This window comes from Clinocottus analis, unplaced genomic scaffold (assembly GCF_023055335.1).
Source record: "Clinocottus analis isolate CAN_PGR_092001 unplaced genomic scaffold, fCliAna1.0.p SCAF_16, whole genome shotgun sequence".
Taxonomy (NCBI): Eukaryota; Metazoa; Chordata; class Actinopteri; order Perciformes; family Cottidae; genus Clinocottus; species Clinocottus analis.
The window spans coordinates 10,033,419-10,054,357 of record NW_027175887.1 but is presented as its reverse complement, the minus strand read 5'-3'; the positions used below and the strand labels follow the sequence as shown (position 1 = coordinate 10,054,357).

The window sequence follows — 20,939 nt, the reverse complement described above, 5'->3', positions numbered from 1 at the left end:
ACATGGGTAAATATTGTTAGAATCATCAATTTCCAAGGTGATATGATTAATAATTAAAGTGTTCTATAAAAGTGAACCACCCAAATGTATTTACAAGACTGTTTAATGTGTGTTTCAGTGGACAAAAAGTCTTGGAATTCTACCATACCAGCAGTGAGCTGGAGGCAAAATGGAAATAAAGATTATGATTGAAAACACTCTCCTTAAGGTTGTAATTGTATTTAAACATTGTAAATGACTCACTGGTCTAAGCCTAATGAGTGAGCATTGTTTGCAAACCCACACAATAAACAGGCTGACCACCCATGAGTTTCATTGGAAGGATGCTGGAAGGGGATTGATGCAGTACACGTACACGCACGTACACGCACACACACACACACACACACACACACGCACACACACACACACACACACACACACACACACACACACACACACACACACCTACAAACAAACAAACAAACAAACAAACAAACATATGCATGCATGCATGCACTGGCCCATAGCTGGGAGCTGTTGTGCAAGGTCCCATGCTAACAACACAAAACCATAAAACAGCAGCAGTCCTGTCACGGGGGCCCTATTATATCAGTTTGCTCAGAGAGAGCAAACTTCCTAGAGACATAACAGGAGAAACCCCCTGGGGCTTAATACGTTTAAACTTCTTTGTCCTTCCTCCACTGCTTTAAAGGAGCATTTGGAGGAGCTATTTGGCAAAAATGGAATATAATATTATAAAGTATGTTTTCTTTAGTGTATAATTTTATGAAAATAAGATTTATTGCGATTTTGTTACTTTAGATTAAGCCGTTTATATACACGGACCAAGTGCTCTTCACAGAGCTGCCCCGGAAGTTTCTATGGTTGCTCAGGCCGGACAAACCAAACGCTGGCTCTAAAAGTGCCTGGAGACATTTCAGTTGGTTACACTCTGCAACCTTAGTGCTACATGTCGCCACATCCTACATACTAGACCTTTAACCGCAATGCATCATAAATAAATAATAATAATCTAAATAAGTTGCAAAAGAATATAGCCTCTCATCTAATTAAAATGCAGTCAGTCAGTTGACCTGTAGTGTATGTACTATATATGTATATACTGGATACACTGGGTGGACTCCTTGTTAAACAACTGACAGGATGAATAGATGATGTCAGATAATAATATTATCTGCAGTTAAAAAAAAAGGAATGCATGTGTCTGTCTCTCTCTCTGGACAGGCATCTGCAAATGGTCATGTATGCAAAGAGAACTGTGTGTGTGTGTGTGTGTGTGTGTGTGTGTGTGTGTGTGTGTGTGTGTGTGTGTGTGTGTGTGTGTGTGTGTGTGTGTGTGTGTGTGCGTGCGTGCGTGCGTTCGTTCGTGTGTGTGTTTCTCTCCTGCCCTTTCATAAAACAGTCTGTCTTTTCTTTCCCTGGCTTTAAGAGAAACCTGGTCCCTGGAAGAGGTCCAACTTTGACACTTACACTCAGCCTGTGCTGCTCAATGGCCCCTATTGTAGTTTCAAGGAAACCTTTTCACAATCATCAACCCTGAAAGAAATTCCACATGGAATTATTTCTGAGTAAATATTTGTTTAACAACCCTCCTATCTGTTTCCCTCTATTTTTAGTTTTGAGGACAATGTGCTAAAGCACCAGGTGATGTTGCCGCGAGTAGCATTTATATTTGCTCTGCATTTTCTTTTCTTTTTCTCTTTCGGCCTCTCTGTTTTCCATCTTCCAGATAGCCCTCCGGCCCATACAGCGCAGCTGACCCCCTAGTAACCTCAAACCATCTCTCAAACCATCTCTCCAACCTCAGCCAAGAGTATTCCAAGAGTCAGCCTTTGGGAGCATAATAGTAACTCTTTAAAAATCACAAGTTGAAGCATTGAACTGGTCATAAACTAAAGAAAAAATTTCAAGCTTTTATTCTAGCGCTGCATTCAGTCTGTGTGATCAGTTTCTGTGTTGCCACGTGCTAATCAACCAGCGCCAAGGAGTTTAAAAAGAGGGAATTGAAGCAGCAGAGAGTAAAAGAGCAGAGACGGAAAAGAAGAGCTGAGTAGAGAAAACACACCACCACTTTGTTTTTGGAACCTGGTTCTCTGGTTACAGGTTTTTGCCCTCTGCTTGTTTCCAGCTCTCGCTCCAACTCTCCTGCCCCACATCCCACCATATCTTTCTGAAGTAGTAATAACAGTCCTGTCATGACATACAGCTGCCAGTCCGTGCCAGCAGATGGCCCAGACTGCTGCTCTCACAAAAAGCAGCGTGGAGAAAGATGAGAAGTGAGAGAGTGAGAAACTAAAACAGGAAAAGTAAAAGGAAGAATTTGAATTTCGGTTTGTTCTTGGCCACATGCACCAGCAGGCACACATGCAATTCATTTCAACTGCTGTTAAACAGATTATTAGATATAAAAACAAACTGCAGTGTGATTTCCCTAGTGAAAATATTTCTTCCCATCGTCTCCGCCCACAGCACAATACAGACTGGCCATTTCATTATCATTTCATACTGGAATCGGACAACGTAAGCCATGTGCGTGTGCAAGTAATGCTTAATCGAAGAGAATCAGGGTCATACATCTGTGTAAATGTGGCTTTACTCTGGGCAGGCCTGTAGCCTGAGCTCAATACAGTAAGCAACTGTCTTGAGGCGTGTCCATTCATGCATCATCTACGCATCTATGTGCATTTGGTTGCGTTCCTCAGGCTGCCTCCAAGAACGAGGACATCAGTTCAGTGTTTAACGCCGTCCAGCTGCAGAGAAACCCGATCCCAACTCAAGATATGAAAACGTTATCCAATAGGCTGTTCTGTCTTCTCATATTGCAGTCTCACTGGTCTGTGGTTGTGAATATTTCCATTATGTCAATAACTACATTAAACAATCATGTCATAGATTATCGCTGTAGCTGTAAAGTTTTTTTTTTACACATTGGTTGGCTTATCTTCAAATAATCGATATCATTGAAAAAATAAGTGAAAATTCTTTCCATGCAACTTTCCACAACGGGATGTCTTCACATGACTTTTTGTTTTGTTTGGTTCACCCAAAAGTCCAACACTGAAAGATATTTAGTTTTCTATGTATAAAAGCAGCAAATCGCTGGACTTTAATCGTCATTATTTTTGCATGAAATAATATAAATATACGACAAAAAAAATTTGAATCGTAAATTTTGAATCGAAGTGCTAATCAAAAGAAAGCACAAATATATGTTGTCTTGATGTGACACATTCATCCTTGAATCCAGTCATCAAGCTGAAATGATATAGATAATAATGATAATCATTCGGACGATTAGAAATCCAAAAAGCCACTGGAGCTGGGGAATGTCAATGCGTAGATTATTTAACATATGTGGAAAATCTTGTTAATATGAAACTTTGAGACAAAAACAATTGTAGAAGAGAACCTTTAATGTAAAATATGTGTGTCTTACCACTCACTGATCCCTTCACACAGAGTTTACTGAACCTGCTGTAAATTACATTCAGTATTTTAACTCTGGGACCCCAAAGAAATGATTCAGTGACACAAACAGACTTTGGCTGGTATTACTCTAAGAAAGCTTCAAGAGCACAAGGTGTTGAAAGACTCAAAGCAAAAATATGAACATCAATGGGGAAACCAGAAAAGGAGCGTGATTATCCGACCAGGGCTGTAAGATAAGAAGGAGAGGATGGAAAGAATTAGACAAAATTAAAGAGGTGGAGCGATGATGAAATGTGAGGGGAGAGGAAGGTTGGAGGGAGTCCAAGCAGTGACACATGCCGCAAAATGCTTATCCGTCTTTGGAAATAGGTTGTGGAGGTGGTGAGAGTGTGCGTGTGTATGCACATGTGTGTGTGCGTGTGTGTGTGTGTGTGTGTGTGTGTGTGTGTGCATGCGTGTCTAACAGACATCAGTGGATTTTAAGAGCACCTAAACGGAACATGCTGTCACCACTGGAAAGCAACTCAAGTGTGCAACTCATGTCAAAGGAATGAAGGGACAAAGGGGGGAGCAACTTTATTTATTCATAAAACTATCATCAAATTAATATTAGTATTAACAAAGAGGAGAGGAGGCGGTGGACAGAGAGGAGGTTGTTGAGGGAAAGAAGGGTGCAGGAGGGGGTCAAGTATGAGTATATCTGGGTTAAAAACTGTTCCATAACCAAACATGCTACAAGAGTCTGTCAAATCCAAATAAGCTCCCTAAGACTGGCAGATGAAGCCCGTAGCTCAAACGTATCGTTTTCGAACTAATCAAATCCAGTTACGCTAGAGTCAGCACATGTAAGGATAGCTTATAGTGCTCTCAAATTTTACTGGTATCAGGACAAAGTTTCTTGGCTTGTCGTTTTACGGAATAAAACTATCTCTAAACATTTGGATTTGACAATCCATCGAGGAGAAGAATTCAACTTCTAAATTAAATTCCTTTGAGGTCAACAAGTCTCTCAGGGATGAGTGCAGAGAGGTCAGGATGTCAGCTTGCCTCTCATGGCCTTTGTTAGAAAACAGCTGTGATTGGAAGTGATAAGCAGCTGTTTATGGCACGAGCAGTAAAAAATCACCAAAGGCAAAGCAAGGGGCCCAATTCTGCAACAGAGTGGTGAATTCCAGTGATCGTCACCAACAGTTACGGTTGCCCTGCACTGGAGTCTGACAGGCCTCAGGTTTCAGACAATACTTTCTTGTTTGTCGGGGGGCCCGAAACCTCAACCCTTCAAACCAAAACCATCTCCAGACAAAACAAATAGGGACAAGACAAAGAGACACACAAGACAAGTGACAGTGACTATCTAGGTTGCCTTTAAAAAAAAACATTTGTTAGTTATTTCTATGCATTTTTTAGCACATGCGCAGACACATCATCACACATGCTGGACTGGACATGTGATGTATAACTTGATTACAACCTTCAGTGACTTGACACATTGACACATTAAAATAACCATCACTAAAAAAAGGTTAAGAGCCACTGCACTATAGTATTCATCTCACCAAGAACATATTGTATACAAACACTTACACTTATAAGTTGTTTGTTTGTAATACGTAGTACGTAATTATATTATTATTTTAATACGAACACTACAAGGCATCTGCAGCACAAACTGATCTTGAATTGATAATGTGAGTTATTTGACGCAAACAGAGGCTACATTACGACCTGAACTTCAACCACTAAAATAAGAAAAAACAATCTCTCACACACTTTCTACACATTTTCTTTCAACAGGAAACAAACGATCTAGACGTAGTGGCTTGTTTGACTTGGGAACCATCGTTTACTATTTCTTCTCCCTTCAGTCTCTTCATTCCTCCGATTTTGTATTTTCCCAGAGAGAAACTTTTAAGAATCACAAACCTGTAATGCTAACCAAACAGCAGAAGCGTAACGTCCATAACTTAAGAGCAGCACACTGACGGGGAGAAAGCCAGTCGAGGCCTCGGGGCCAAGCATCCAGTCCTCTAATACATCCCCCTTAAGACGGCAGCAGACATTCATCAAACACTGCTGTGTACACATCCTGCGCCAACTTTCAAACTCTACTTGCATCATGGCTGCACTGCGTATACACATCTGCAGATTCCATGTTGTTTGTGGCTTGAGCCCCTGTGTAATCTCAAACTAAGCTGAGCTATGCCATAACCTGGGTGGGCATATTACGGGTACGGCCAAGTGAGGAAGAAAAAAAAAAAACATTCCACTCAAATGAATAGCTCTCCCAACACCAATTCAAATAGCTCTACTTCACATTTTGGAAATAAAGTAACACCATCTTTAGATAATTAAAGAAGTTTAAAAGTTGGCACTCAGATGAGGAATACTGCATATTATTCATTACGAATTTAAACTATTTCTACACCATCTGAGCGCTGTGTGTGTGTGTGTGTGTGTGTGTGTGTGTGTGTGTGTGTGTGTGTTTATATAGATGTGTGGTGGGTGGCGACAGGCACGGATTATGTGCCCGTAATCCTTTTCATCACAGTAGGTGCTCATGCTGTCTCTGTGGTCGACAGCATGATTTACATATATACATCTCTCACAGGACGGAGCACCTCCCCACGCCTCTGAGTGGAACAGATTCCTACATGTGTGTATTGTATGCATTGTTTTCATGGGCAAACATGGGATAATATCACAAGGTAGTAAACCAGTTAAAAGATGTGTTAAACGAGACAAACTAAAACTGTGTGTGTGTGCACAAAGGTTGACATCAGTCATGCTAATTCCACATCCAGCCCAGACATAAGTGTTCACTGGCAGATTATAATGATAGCTAGCTATAACATCCTGCTGCCACAGGGCTGGGGCCACCTGACCTCCGACCCCTGCATGTGAACTACAGGAACGGGCTCATCAGTGTCTGGCCAACAAACACCTGTTTGTTTCTAACGGCTAATAACACTAAGAGGGAGGGAGCGAGTCATTACACCCAAACACCCAAAATGTTGATCTGCTAATCCTGTCCGGAGGGAGGGTCTGGAAAGTCACAAGTGTCTGGGTGCTGATTAGTAGTGAGCTGGAGAATGAGTAGCAGAACAGGATAAGGCAGATTTTTACAGACTGCTGTCTTGTAATTAGGAAGCTTGTTCACATATCCTGTGCTGTCGGGGATAAATGGTGACAAAGACACACAGAACTATGTCTCCTTTACGGATGTAAAGTCTACAGAGGTCCACTTTGACAGGTCAGCTTGTGCAAACTCAAACATGCTTGAAATGAACCGTATTTAGTAGCAAGGTAGAGGCAATGACCGAGAAAAAAATGAATGAATAAGAACCTAGAAAACAATTAGTTTCTTTTCTCAAACGTAATTATTTTCACAACATGGACAATGGACCACAATACAATAACTATTGGATTTTGTTGTGTGTGAATCAATATTGTCCTCCTCGGTTAAAAACAGCTCAATTAAATGTGTGTGTGTCTTGCCCACAAAGCTCAAAAAGATTTTTTTGAAGTGCAACAGTTTGCAGCTGCATTGACAATCAAGGATAACAAAAAAAGGAATTGGACAAAAAAGTGGTCACTGGAAAGGATTAGCTATCTGACGCAAGTCTACGCATGTTGATTTTTATGCTGGACTGATCAAGTCAATGGTATGTTTTGGATAATGATGGGCAGTAATTTAAAGTATACTCAATTTGTATTTCATGAGCTAAAACATGCTAAACCACCAGTACGGTCCTTTAAGTATGGCCTCAGCATGTGGACCTGCAGCCACAGCCGACCTCCATCTGGTCCAGTTGCAGAGACGAACGCAAACAGCCACTTACAGCCCACAACTCTCCGAAGCCTGGCCTGGGTCGAAGAGGGCTTTTTTGTGTGTGTGTGTGTGTGTGTGTGACGGGAGGGGCGGGGGGTGGGAGGAGGGTGCTGGGCTGGGTGGTGCTATGGTCACAACAACAGAGTAAAAAAACTAGCGACCGCACACGGCAAACATAAACAGGGACACCCGCTGGGCAGGCTGACGCCGCGTGCCTGTGTGGGTGCCTGCCAGCCCAGGCTGTGGCCTGGGTGCGTGTGCATGGACGCTGAGCACTCCAGTGGGCACCTTGAGTCGATGGGTTCATCCCTGTGGAAAGTCTGCATCAGCCCGCATGGAGCCCATTGTGGCTAAGAGAAGGTAGCGATTCACCAGACCCCCACACACACACACTAATGTAGCCATCACTTCCCAAGTGACCACAAGCTAAATGTATCCTCCATGCACAGCAGAAAATAGCATAACTGTGGGGATGGAGAGAGCCGAAGGAGAGGAGTGGGGGGAGGCTGATATGGATACATAAAAGTAGAGGGTTGAAACGGAGGACTCAGAAGTGATGAATGGACAAAATTGGAAGTGAGTTGTTATGTGACCAAAGGGAAACAACTAAACAAAAGGAATACATATTGAATGCAAGATAAGGACAAAGACTTGAAGACACTGAAGAAGAGTTTGGAAAGATGAATGGAGCGCTCCTGAAAAAGAAGACATGACAGCAGACAGAGGAAAAGAACGGGGGCTAAGGGGGTCCCCCAAGTTCAACCACCACATATTTTCCCTTGAAAAAGTATATAATTTACACAAACCCACTGAAGGTCATGAGTAGAGCATGCAGTGCCAACTCCATCCCAGCAGCCAACACAATTTTTCTTCCCCTTTCCTTTTCTGTCTGTTTTTTTTTTCTTTTTCGTTCTGTCCCCGTCATTGATGGTCGTTCTCTCTTTCTGTCTCTATAAGCATCCTTTCCATTTCATTTTAGTGGATCTACTCTAATCACTGTGGGTTTTAGGTTGAGAGATGCTCGCATGTGTTTTTGTGTTATTCAAAGACTGTCTGTCTTTAAGCAATCTTTGGGTTTTCAGCGTTTGGCAAGAAGTGGTGATCCACTCCAGTTTCAATGTTTTGCGTCCATCTATACTACGGTCAAAACAGAGAGAGAGCAAGGGAAAAAAAATGTATAAAAAGTGCAGAAAACACACGCACAAAAAGTCAAATCGGCAGAATTTGCCACATTGTTTTGCCTGCTAATGTTATCCGACTAAGACAGATACTGTTTAATAAAAACATTGTGACGTGACCTCTTCCTCTGACCGACATTGAGCAGAGCGGCAGAGTGACATTTCTGCCGGCCATTAGGTCGGACCAGGTCAATAGGTTCAAAGTGTGAAGACATGAGTCAACAAAAGACTTGTCTTGAAGTTCAGAAGACACAAACGACTGAATTTGCTACATGTGTTTATAGGTGTGCGTTAGCTTGCAAGGGCAGTTAGCGTGTAGCTGACCGTGGAAATGGCGCGCGGTCTGCCAGCTCACAGCTGTGAGTCCCTACAGCTCCACAGCAGCAGTGGACCGTGGATGTGGGCCAGGATGTGCGGGGAACAGTTAAGAATAATACAGGCCACCTCACCAATGCACGTGTGTGTGAATTTCTATCGCCATTTGTCCATCAAGCCCGTGTTGTTGTTTTTTCAGTTGAGTGCTGATGAAAGCTCTGCTCCTTTAGAACACCACCCAGGCAGGTCAGACTGAAAGACCCAGCAGATCCCAAAGCTTTGTCCCTCTGGCCTGTGAGGAACAAGTGGTCCCGAAAATATTTTTCCGTAACGGGGCCTCCCTCTTTCTCCAGGCTGGTCTTTTGGTCAAACGTGTTTGTTCAAGGTGCTTTGTAAAAGAGTTGCTCTTTCACTCTCACTCCAAGACCTAATCCACACAGCTGGCTGATAAAGAAACCCAGTGGAAAGGAAAAACAGCAGGTTACTGCAAACATGTAGGTCCCAAACTGAGCGGACACACCAGCTTTACAACGTCTGTTTTTCGGTGGCAAAACACTCCCTTATTTCTGGTTTGAAAGGGAAAATAGAAACTAAAGCTAATAGAGACAGGACATTGTGACTCCACTCAGAATGGATTGACTCATTTCAACTGAACAGACGAGCAACTGAATCAAAAATGAATAGAGGAATTCACACAGTTTGTTTTATAGTGTTGCTACTATCTTGTTAAAGTATCACCAACGTTGCGCCTGAACGCATGGCTAGATAAAGACACGGATGATTACGTCTATGTCACTCCACCTGTCCAATGCTGCTGAGCGATGATGAATACTGTTTGGCAATGGTCTACGTGTGCTGAAAAGGGTAAAGAAAAGGCATACCCGTCCAGACATGTGCGTGGATATGACAGCATGGCATGGACTATGAGGATATGCGTGTGTGTGTGTGTGTGTGTGTGTGTGTGTGAGAAGCCCCTTCAACTCACAACTAGGCAGCTGTGTAAGAAACACCTGCGTCCCACTCAACACACACATACACCGTGCATTGGAAGAGTGCCCCCTTGTTGGAGTTAATGCAATTGGAAAAGCTCTCCCTGTGTCCACGAACACGCTCACGCACACACACACACACACACACACACACACACACACACACACACACACACACACACACACACAGCTACTGAATTGAAACGACAGATTAACTAAATTAGCTTAATGAGTCTTGTAGTGAACTAAAGATGACTTAATCTTAAAACAGTTTCTCTGGATCAACAATTGTGGTGAAGTCTGCTTTCCTCATCTTTTATGGCAAGAGGAAATTAAATATTAGACAAAAGACGACAAAGCCACAATAGAGGGCTTACACTCAACTCTTAAAGGACTCTACCTCCAACTTGTCCACAACTCTTCAGTCCCCTGCCACCGCAGCCTCGCACAAAGCCTTCAATACAATAGCTGACTGACTAATTGACCTTGCTGGAATAATGTTAGGTGGCTTCCAACTGAAGACATTCAGTTGATGTTAGAGCAGGAAAGTCCACACAGGTTTCCTAAATAGCACACAGACTATAGAGCAACTGGGGGGCCCCATGAGGGTCCTCCATCTTTTCTTCTCCTCTCCCACTCCAACTCACTTTGCACAATGGAGAAGTATTTTTTGCTGGCTACCATCACCTTCTCGACTTGCCCATCTTTTACATGGCATTTTTTAATCTGCTTAAGGCCACTTGCACAGGGAGACACACAACCTTAGGCAGAAAAACAGGGTGCAGGTGCAGAGCAGCTTTTGTTGTCATAACATTTCCACAGAGACAAGCGAAATCGGTCCTTTCTCTGCTAGTATACATCTATCTAACTATCTCTGCAGTCCACACACTACACAGCCACGTATGTGCACATACACACATGCACATAATCACATCTAGTACATATAAGTCAACCTGTGTGTCTCAACCTCTGGTGCATCAACACAACTAAAACACAGTCATTTGATCAGTTATGTAATGGTGAGCAGCAGCCTGCTTCAGCACTTTTCCCATTAAACTAAGCGTGGCAGATTACTCCTGCCTCAATGACACCGACATGTTTCCACAGTGTGGGCAGACAGACGGGCCACATGTGCAGTGACACCAGCAAGGAGCGCATGTGGCCCACCTGCCACTGACCAATCGCAGTGGCTGCACTTCTGTTTTTTTTTCGAGTTTCCTTTTCAGACAGTAGTTCTGCCAATGACGGGCGCAGGATCACTGGTTTCTATCATGGAAACATAATCATAAAAGAGAATACAATGAGCAGACAATCCACCTAGCATGCTGTGTCTATAAGACGATAGGAAAAGTCTGCTCACTCAAAGAAGGATTTGCTATGTGGCCAGATGTGGATGAGTGCTGTTACACAGATCATTCACAGATGTGAAAAGCCATTGGCTGAGATAATATAAGATTAGCTTTGGCATCACTATTGGCAGTAACACTTGTTTTGTTTTTGGCTGAATTTTAAATGAAACGATGGCTTTGGCGTTCAATAACCAAACATAATTGGCTGCTCAAATGGTTCTTGAGCAGGTGCATTTCACTTCATTGATTCACGCGCAATTCTGTACAGCAAGAGAAGAAGAATTGGACCGTTGAAAAGACCCTTTACATCTGTCCAACCAATCAAAACTTTGTATGAGTTACAGTAGGTGTAGATATTTCAAAAACTTCTCCCAAGAGAGGATAAGTTTAGATGTTTTTTTCACAATATGCAAATAACAAGTTAGGTCTCCAGGATGGAAAGAGCAGAGTACAGTTAACAAAAGTACTGATTGACGGGATGACATGAACAAAAAAAGAACAGATCAAAATCCAAAAAATACCGCCCCATCTGCCAAGCATGGGAAGGTGTCCTTTTACCTCTGACAGCCGTTGTCAGAGGAATGCAGAAACCTCTAGACTGCTCAGACGTGAGCCAATGCAGCAAAACTCATTGGACAATATGTCATCGTGCAGAAGAACACAAAAATGAATTCCAAATATGTTTGGGACGCTGTTTCCCCACAACGCCTTCAAATTGTTGCTGAAAGTCAGCCTTTATTCATTACAATCTGTTACTCAGTACAAAGCCTACAAAACATAAAATGTGTTTAATACTTATGGATTGCATTCAAGGCTTCCACCAAATCTGTGTTGAGGTGTTAGAACTCAGTTTCATCCTGGTTTCATCTTGGACTGTGTAGTTTTAGAGGATCCATCTGTATTTGAACATATGAATTATGCGGGCAGGAGCAACTCCTGCTTGTCTGTGTGCATCAATGAAGCAGTCTCTCCATCACTCCCTTTGTACCTTTATTATTCTTTGTAAGGCTATGAGGTGTGCAGTGACATGCTGCCAATCTGCAGCAGTCCCAGAGGCAGCGGTGGAGGCCAGGCTGCAGGGCGGGGGTTGGCGGGCTGCAGGGCAGAGGAAACCATCTACTAATGGGAAACACACTTCTCTCCATCGCTCAAATTGCTCTTTCTACCACAGCAGAGCGGTGGCAGTCATCCAGGAGGTGACTGGCGTCCAGAAGCGAGGCACGATTTAAAAACGGGAGCCCAGCCGCGCCACGGTTCCTGGTTCTCGTGAAAGGGACAATCATGAGTCTAATAAAACACATGCATGTGGTGAAAGAGAGTATAGACGGAAGAAGGGGGGAGGAGGGGGCATAAAGATGCATTAACAGAAAAAGAGGATGCCATAGTAGATCAACTGAACAAGTAAATGAAACAAATAGCAAAAAGATGAATGATAGAACACATGGGGCACTGAAGAATCCACCTTGTGGATTTTCCCATAAGCTATTCCTGGTTTGGATGACCTTATTGAAACTGCCATTGCAGCTCCTCCACAAATAGCATCTCATTATATTGATACTTAAGAGCAGTATGTGTAATAATTTCATAGTACTGCATCCATGTATTGTGAATAATGGACTGAGCTGTTTCCAGCTTTTTCTTTGGCCCTGCATCTACCAGCCAAACCCAGCCTTCTTCACGTCTCTATCAGACGCTCCGTTACAGATATCTACCCCATAGAAGCGGGGAGAAAAGTACTGAAATGGGCTTGAGCTGGCCAAAGTAGGCGTTTGGTAGGGCGAAGATCCCGAATGCGGTTGCCAATGCAATTTTTATAAAATAAAAAAAGGCATTTTTCCAGATGTTGGAAGATATGCTATATCTGCAGCTGCATGTGCAAGTGCACCGCCGCTGCTCCTTTGTGAAGGATGGAAAGTGAAGTCTGACACCGTCTGAAACTCGAATACTCAGACAGTCAGTTTTGCAATTACCTAAACAGTATTAAGTCGTGCTCGACTGCCACATAATGCAGAGCAGCTCCCCTTGACAAATCATCTCCAGTTTAGTCTGCATGACATTCTAATCCAAACCATAAGAGAAAATAAAGGTGAATGGAAGAAAAGATGGCAGCGGTAGTGAGGAAGGAGGTAGCTAAAAGTGGGAGGGGGAGATTTTTTTCCTATTTTTCCTTCTGTGGTGAGTTCACACAAAAGGGTCCTTCTGATCCCTGGAGTGCTGAGCACATACCTGCGGGATGAAATCAAAACCCTCTGTGAATTATATTAAATATCCCCTGCCAAACGCTCCACATACTTCCATGTGTTTTTACCAGTTCGGAGAGGCTCCATTAGGCTTTGCTCAAGAAAAAAAAAACTTAATTAGAATCCCAGAGACCAGCACCTTGAAAAACTCAGCGCACTCCATTTAGTCTGTGCAGGACGGACAGACAGAAACGTGAGGAACAGAGGAGTAAGGGACAAATGGTAACAAACAGGTCTAATAGGTGCCAGATATTGTATGAATAAAATAAAGAAAGGCTTCACTGAAGGATAGCGGCTGTATTTTTGGCAGGATAAAAGGGAATAGGAACAAAAAGTTACTTATTCCCAGTGGCATGAAAGAGAAACAGATGACTTGAGGTGTTGTGGAGTAAAAGACGGTTGCCACGTGAGCTTCAACAAAAAGGCCAATAAAACTCACAGAGGGACGATATCTATAAAAAAAAAAGACATAGAAGAGGAAGATTTCAGAGCTCCCTCCTCCTTTTTCGTCTTCTATTCCTGGTCAAACTCCCCCTCGATTGAATCACAAACTGAAACCCCAAATGACTAACAGATTCCAGACACCATGTTTCAGCTGTCAGAACGCAGAGTTTAGGTTCTTTGACAAAGCGTGTGCGGTCACATCTTTAGCCTCCCCCCTCCCTCCAAGGCCATCCTTCAGAAGGGGGTGCAGCGGCTGAACTATCAACCTGACCCCGAGGTTCACCTGAATATTGTCGTTTTGCCTTTACCGCCATCTTAAACATGACTTTCCAAGCCGGACCCAACAGTGCTCCGCTTCAGTTCGCTCCTATGAAGTGAACTTTTAGAAAGGAGCAAGGTCAAACGATTGTTGGAACGTTTTGGGGCATTTTCTTTTTTCTGGTTTGGTTCGCGGTGCTACAGCTGCACCTAATCCCCACAGGAAAGCCTTCATCTGGGACTGATTTCAGAGCGCCCGGGCCAGCATGAGAGAAAGGGGGGGACTGTTCTGTAAAAGGCTGATTCCCTTCTGGGACACAGGCTTCTTCTCAATCCATCTGATTAAAGGGAGTTTGGCTCAATTACACCCAATGACTGGGCCCTGCTCTCAGGCACGACCCTGCTAGGAAAACAAACAGGGATAGATTGCGGAGAGTCAATAAAGGGTGTGAGTACGTGCAACACACCTGGGGCACTCTCATGCATGTACCGTGAAAAAAAAAGACGTCCGTCTTCCTCGGCTAACAGCGCCGTCTGTCAGCAGTTCTTGCTTCAGAGGGCAAGTTCTTTGTGTAACCCGTGACTGGGTTGGGGAAACAGTTGGCTCTCCGAGGACGAGCTCATGTCCTCATCAATCGACAGCATGGATACTGGTGGGCATCGAGTTAAAGCGATCGGTTTTAATCAGTCTCACGTCAAAAAAAGAAAAGACAGCGGCTGTGATGAGAAGTAATAGAAGATGCATGTGTGTATATGCCTTCACGTCCACTTGTATGTGTGCATGTGCTTGAGGAGAGCATTGGTAGTGACTGAGGACAATTACAAGGGTTAGGGCCAGAACTTTCTCTGAGCTTCAAGTTTCGTCGAACCAATTAGAACCAACTGACCCTCGGAGAGCCCATCATGACACGATTACAAGCTGTTCGAGAGACGCACATCATCGAGACTTTGTTGCGTTAATGCTGAGTGTGGTGAATCTGTGTGTGTAGCTGTTAAAGCGGAGGGAGAATGGATAATTATCATGACGTCTACAGCAAGCTGGTTGCAATCGTGCCCGGTTGTAAAGTTCACTGATTGCAGCTGGCTTAGAGGCCCAATTAAACTCATTATTATAATTCGGGTTTATAAAGGGAAGAGCATGAGGGGGGAGAGCGGTACACAGAAATACACGTTGTTCTCCAATGTCCAGATCTGAATGGAAAACAGGCAAAGCACTAATAGCTACCTCGGCACAGTTAAAAACACCCCTCTCATGCCCATCACCCTCATCCCTTTTTAAGTCTTCATTTCAACCCAAACCAGAAAATAAACATCCCCCCTCCATTATTCTCCATCCAAATTATATTCCACCCACAACCCCATTTTACTGGCTCAAGCTCCCGGGCCTCCTCATGTTGTGACACTCCAAAGAAAACAGTCCTACTGAATGTTGTGGACGAGGACTGCTAACCTGATACAAGCCAGCCTGCTGCTTCGGTTACACACCATGTTTACCACGGCCCTTTTAATTAAAAACAGGCAAGAATAAAGAACAAATTCATCTTTTATGTGCATGTCAGGGCTAAAATGACAGGGAGGAAAGGCCCCATTTTGGATTTTTGACTCTGAGCTTCCTCAGCTGGCATGGTTCAATCTATCAAGTGCAGAGATAAATAGAGACAAGGTTGCCTTCTGATTATTGTGTAGTCTTTTAATAGCGGTAAAAGCTGCTTTGTGACATGTTCTCTGGCAATGCTGAACTAAAACTGAATGATCCACAGAAAACCCACCGTGATAACAAACCTGAAACAAACAATTATAACCCCAAGGCCAAAGGGAACTTGTGGGCAGCCCGATGCTGACAGCTGAATGAAACGTCCCTGCAAAGTGAGATACTGGAAACATAGTAGCTAGAATAAGAGAAATGAGGCTCAGACACCAGCATCTATTCACCAGATGCATGATCAAACTTTGATTTTAAAAAAAATACAGTAAGCAAAATCAACATGTTGACCTTGACCATTACCTAGAAACAAGCCAGCTATGATTGCACACTACGTCTTTGAGCTGTTTAGCTTCAAAAAGTCTCTGGCCAGCGCTGAGATGGATTTGACAAAATAAGAAGTAGTGATTATATTTTCCCCCCAATTTAACTCCTGAAGCCTTGTTTACTCTTGACAGTGTTCTGGATGTTTCCCACTGTGGAGATTAGCAGACAAGAATGAAACCTCGGCCTGCAACAGCAGCTTTGGTCAAAAGCCCAGACGGGACCTCGGTCAATGCTGCAGCTCAGCTGTCTTCACGTTGAGAGCCTTGTTGGAGGCAATAGATAAGCTCTGAATTACGTATTAAATACTTTTAAAACCAGCTTGATATAATTGGAACCACCCTAAAGTTGCTCCAGCAAAGTCTGATACAGCTTTTCTGCTTAAGAAAAAAGATTGCCACGGCCTCAAAACATATGAGACATACTGGTGTTGAACTGCCTGTTGGGAGAGAGTCACACTCGTTATCATTCTTGATAAAACCTCTGTCTACTTTTCTCTTTTAGGAGCTTTGCTTTGATTGGCTGAGCAGCATCGTGTTGGAGAATTGTCAAAGCAGTTTGCTGAGCTGGCAAATCGGTGCTGTAAAGACGAGGAAAACAGTGATGGTTAAAATAGACGTGCTTCGTTATAATTTTAAAAAGTTCCTCTAAAGGACAGCATCTAGTTACGGACCCTGGTTGGGGGGAGGGGTATTGTAGCAAAGAAGGGCAAGGTCTCATCTGCCATGTCACTGCCTACCTGTTTTATATCAGTGCTACTCTCCAGGCATCTGGAGAGGACGTGACCTTGGGGAGCGATCGCTCTCTGACGCACCATACCAGCATACGACAGCATTATTGAAGGGATTTAATACAAGACACACTGCAGATGGGTCGGCACACACCCCAGCAATTATGTTCAATGAAAAATAACCACAGTATATTGAATAACTAGTATCAAATTACAGGAAACTAAAAAGGGGTTTTCTTAAACTCAAAGCTAATATATCGAATAAATCTCATGTGGATGCTATCAAAACCAGACTGTGTCTGAGAAAGAAGAACACCGAACAGCTTTTTCTCTCATCATCAGACAAGCAGGACAGAAATCCTCACATAGCTGGTACACTCTTTCAGAGTTGCACTATAATCACAACCACAAAACAGCAACAGCCAACACTAAATTCGACACCAGGACCTTGCATAAAATCAACTAATTAACACTACCGTCTCTGACTTTAGCACACAGACATTGATGTTTTGTGGGTATTTTTCTCAACTTTTTAAGAGTATGAAGATATGTCTCAAAATAAGCATATTTGCTTGGTAATGGGAAGAAAATAATGTACCAGTACATAGCATCAGATATCCACCAGTTTCATGAAAAGTATGCTGGCACCCAACAATGCGATGAATTCCAAAGATGCACTCGGACAGGCCACTATCTGTCTCACTCAAATGAAGGAGGAAATGGAGGAAATGGAGATGAGTGGCGAGCACAGGGAGGAGAGGGAATGGAGGTTGTTATTTAGGAACCCGCTGTGTCAACACCAAAAAAAACAATCACATTCCTAAAGGGCTGCTTCCCTGTTATAGTCTTGGCCAAAACAAAAAAAAACTGTCTACTCCTTTTTACATAAATTGACATACTGTCCTGTATATCTTCACACTTTTTGGTCCTTGCTGCAACCAAACATGGGCACACACAGACTCTGAAATATCTGTGTCAGAGAACAGATGTGGAATCCGTGCACAGCTTTACCAAAAAGAGCCATGAGCAGCTACCTTTCAGTCTTTTTACGGTAATAATAATTATAATAAATGCATTTGATCCACCACAGCTTGCTGAATCGCCTGGCAAAGTACGGTATGCTCCAGTTTGGAATGACTTGGCCCACCAACCGGTCTATAATAGCACTAAAATGCATGAGTTGGATCTAACAGAGGAACCCTCCCTCCCACCCTCTCTCTTCTCGTTACTCCTCCCTCCATCTTTCCATTCCTCTCATCTCTGGAGCCTGGCCACGCTCCTGCTCTCCACCGGTCCTACGCAGCCGTGTTTGGAAAAATAAACGGAGCGATTTGGAGAAGGTCACGGACAGAAATGACAAGCGGTGAGCTGAAGGGAGAAGTGTTGATATGTGTGCGCTGCTGTCTTGGCCCTTTGCAGTGATTATAGACAGAGGGACGCAGAGGGAGGACAAACGTCTCTGTGTGCGTCTCTGACCCAGGAAATGGTCAGAATGTGAGGGACAGTCGCAGAGCTCTGGGGGGTCCGCACTCCCCGTCCAGCTTCACAATGTGTGGAGGCCCCTTTACACATTGTTCAACGCATGTAAATAAAATGCCACACAGCAATATCCACATTCCAGACATTCAAGTACAACATTGTCGGAGTCATGAACATGTCTGTTATTGGGAGGAGGGGGCGAGGGGTGCAGCGGTTTCACGCTGATGCAGCCACTCACCCGCTGGAGATGCCGAGTGACGTCGAGCTGACTGAAGAGCTCAGCTTCCTGCTGTCCCAAAGCCTCGCCTCGCGACTGCGCATCTACACACGCAACATGAGAAGTTAAGTAACGTCAACACAAACATTCATGTCATGAGTTTAAACCAAATGAAACTCAGAGTTATAAAGAAGTCCTGATGAATCATCATATTTTTGCAGTATTGCATGATGGTAATTTATACTAATTTGTATTATCCATCCGTCTTAGAAACCAAGGTAATATATTGCATTGCATGTCATTCATGCATGTTGTGTGCATGATAGTGAACATATGTCGTTCCATTGTTGTGTTTTGTTTTGTGGATGGCTCTATATAGTGAACAAAGTTCCCATTTGATAACTTGAAAACTTAAAATGGTTGAGTGAAAAAAATGTGATACCGTGTTAAACTTCTCTATTCCGTATTGTGTTTGTGTTGCTGTTGAAGGTCTCAAGGCTTTTCTTTGTTTTGTAATATCGTCTTTACTCAGTTATGATATGAACTAATCATATTTTATTGGAATTGAAGGAACGATTCTGTTATTGTAGGCTTTCCATAATCACATTAAACAAACAGCAACTTTAGTTTCCAACTAACTAATCTGTGTCGGTTCTCAAAAACTCATAATGGTCAAACACACGCAGATGTACTTGCTTCATTAGATAATGTCAGATTATAAACACAGCACTCCTGGTCAATGCAAGAAGCACAAAGAGTTTCTCACCATATCAAAGCCGGTGGTGACTAAAAGGTCGTCTTTGGCCCACAGGATGCGTGAATCCTTGTTGTTCTGAAGGCTCTTGGCACTCTGCGGGACAAACAATGCAACATTTTAAAATGAAATGCACCTTACTTAACTGCTTGATCCTGACTTCTTGAAGTCAAAGCCTTTATGCTGAAACCTATACTTTGAAAAGAACCTTGAGGTATAGTTTGAGATAACGATGGGAGTGATGAGTGAATGATTTGCAGGGGAGAGAAAGAGGGAAGACAGACAGGACTATTCCCAGGAGCCTCTGACAAATCCCCGGGGTCGGACAGAACAGGACTTGTCCCATGAAAGGAGCGCTTGTTTTTGTTGATGTAGCAGACAAGGTGACTTCTGCTCCGAGTACATCTTAGATTACCAAACTGGGACTCCGCGTCTGTGTTCATGGTGCTGAAACTTTTGTTACGCTGTTTCCGTGGGGAATATGTGTCAAAACAGAACTGCCGTTATGGGTTTTCGATGTGGTCTGCAGATTCAAATGACACGCTGTAACAGCTAAAAACAACTGCAGGCATTGAAATGAGAGAATGTGCATGTTTGTAAAGACAAAATGTAAAACAGGAGCAAGAAGAAGGATTCGTGCAAGTAAGTTCATGTTAAAGAGACACTGCCTTTGTCATTCAACTTCTTCCAAGTGTGGTTTTTAAGTAACCAACGCTGTAAACTGCCCTAAAATCATGCTATTTAGAGCGTGTCGGATCTTAACTTCTGTAGTGTCAGTGTAAGTGAGCCCCTTGGTATCCGTGTACTAATTCTAGAGTTACGGTGAGTTTTCGAGGCCAGCGATGAAGTTTATGTGGAGCAACAGCCGTCAGCGCCTCAGCCCATTGTGTCTCCCCAAATCACCCTCTTCCTCACTCTCAGGAGTGTGAGGAGGAGCGTGGCTGGACAGCTGTGTATGACCGAAGGACAGATGCTTATTTTTTTAAAGGCTCAATGCTGACAACCTTTGAACAGAGCGTGCCGCCTCATTCTCGTGTCACTGTTAAATGGCTGCAGATGACAAATTGCTCTGCGCTGTACAACCTCCGTTGACGTCCAGCTATGTTTCAGTCCAATGGGCCCTTGGAACAGCTACAACCAAAGCCAACTGTTGAACAAATAGGGGTGAACACAGAAAAAGTAAAACTAAGTGTGAGCATATAGTAGAGGGACACAAACATGTGGGCCCTATCAACTTAAACTAAAACACTTCCTTTTCTCTCCTGACTGACGTCACTCTCGCCACACACACACTCGGCCGAGTGGTTTGGTGGTTCTGGTTAAATCTCTTGAGACGGACACAAAAGCTGTCATCAGTGGTCGATTTTCACAAAATCCTCTTTCCTCTCAGTGTGCTTTTAACTCCGATATCATGAGGACAGTAAATGGCACACATGTGTTAGCTTGCTCCGCGTTCAGCAGGAGTTCCAGGGACAGAAGAGAATCAGGCGAGAGGCACGACTCTCTCACTCACACACTCACACACATGCATTCTATTTATTTATTCCAACATTTATTCCCAAAATGTTTTACTTTTCCGCTGAATGCAAAGCTCTGACCGAGTCTCCTGGAAGCATCCCTGTCAGTCATCTATAAATCATCAGCGCTATCAGTTGAATGTGTGCTTATCGGCCACACTGGTGGTTCAAACCAAGTTTAT

The 20,939-nt window shown here is 43.4% G+C and overlaps 1 protein-coding gene across 1 annotated transcript in view; it reads right to left on the bottom strand.

Moving 5' to 3' along the window:
• The window catches only part of coro7 (coronin 7), a 95,893-nt gene that overhangs the window by 49,086 nt on the left and 25,868 nt on the right, over positions 1–20,939 (bottom strand). Inside the window, exons 8-9 of the mRNA XM_068578685.1 lie at positions 19,253–19,336; positions 18,508–18,590 (exon numbers count right to left, since the gene is read on the bottom strand). Of these exons, the coding sequence (XP_068434786.1) occupies positions 18,508–18,590; positions 19,253–19,336 (167 nt within the window). The remainder of the gene's footprint in view (positions 1–18,507; positions 18,591–19,252; positions 19,337–20,939) is intronic.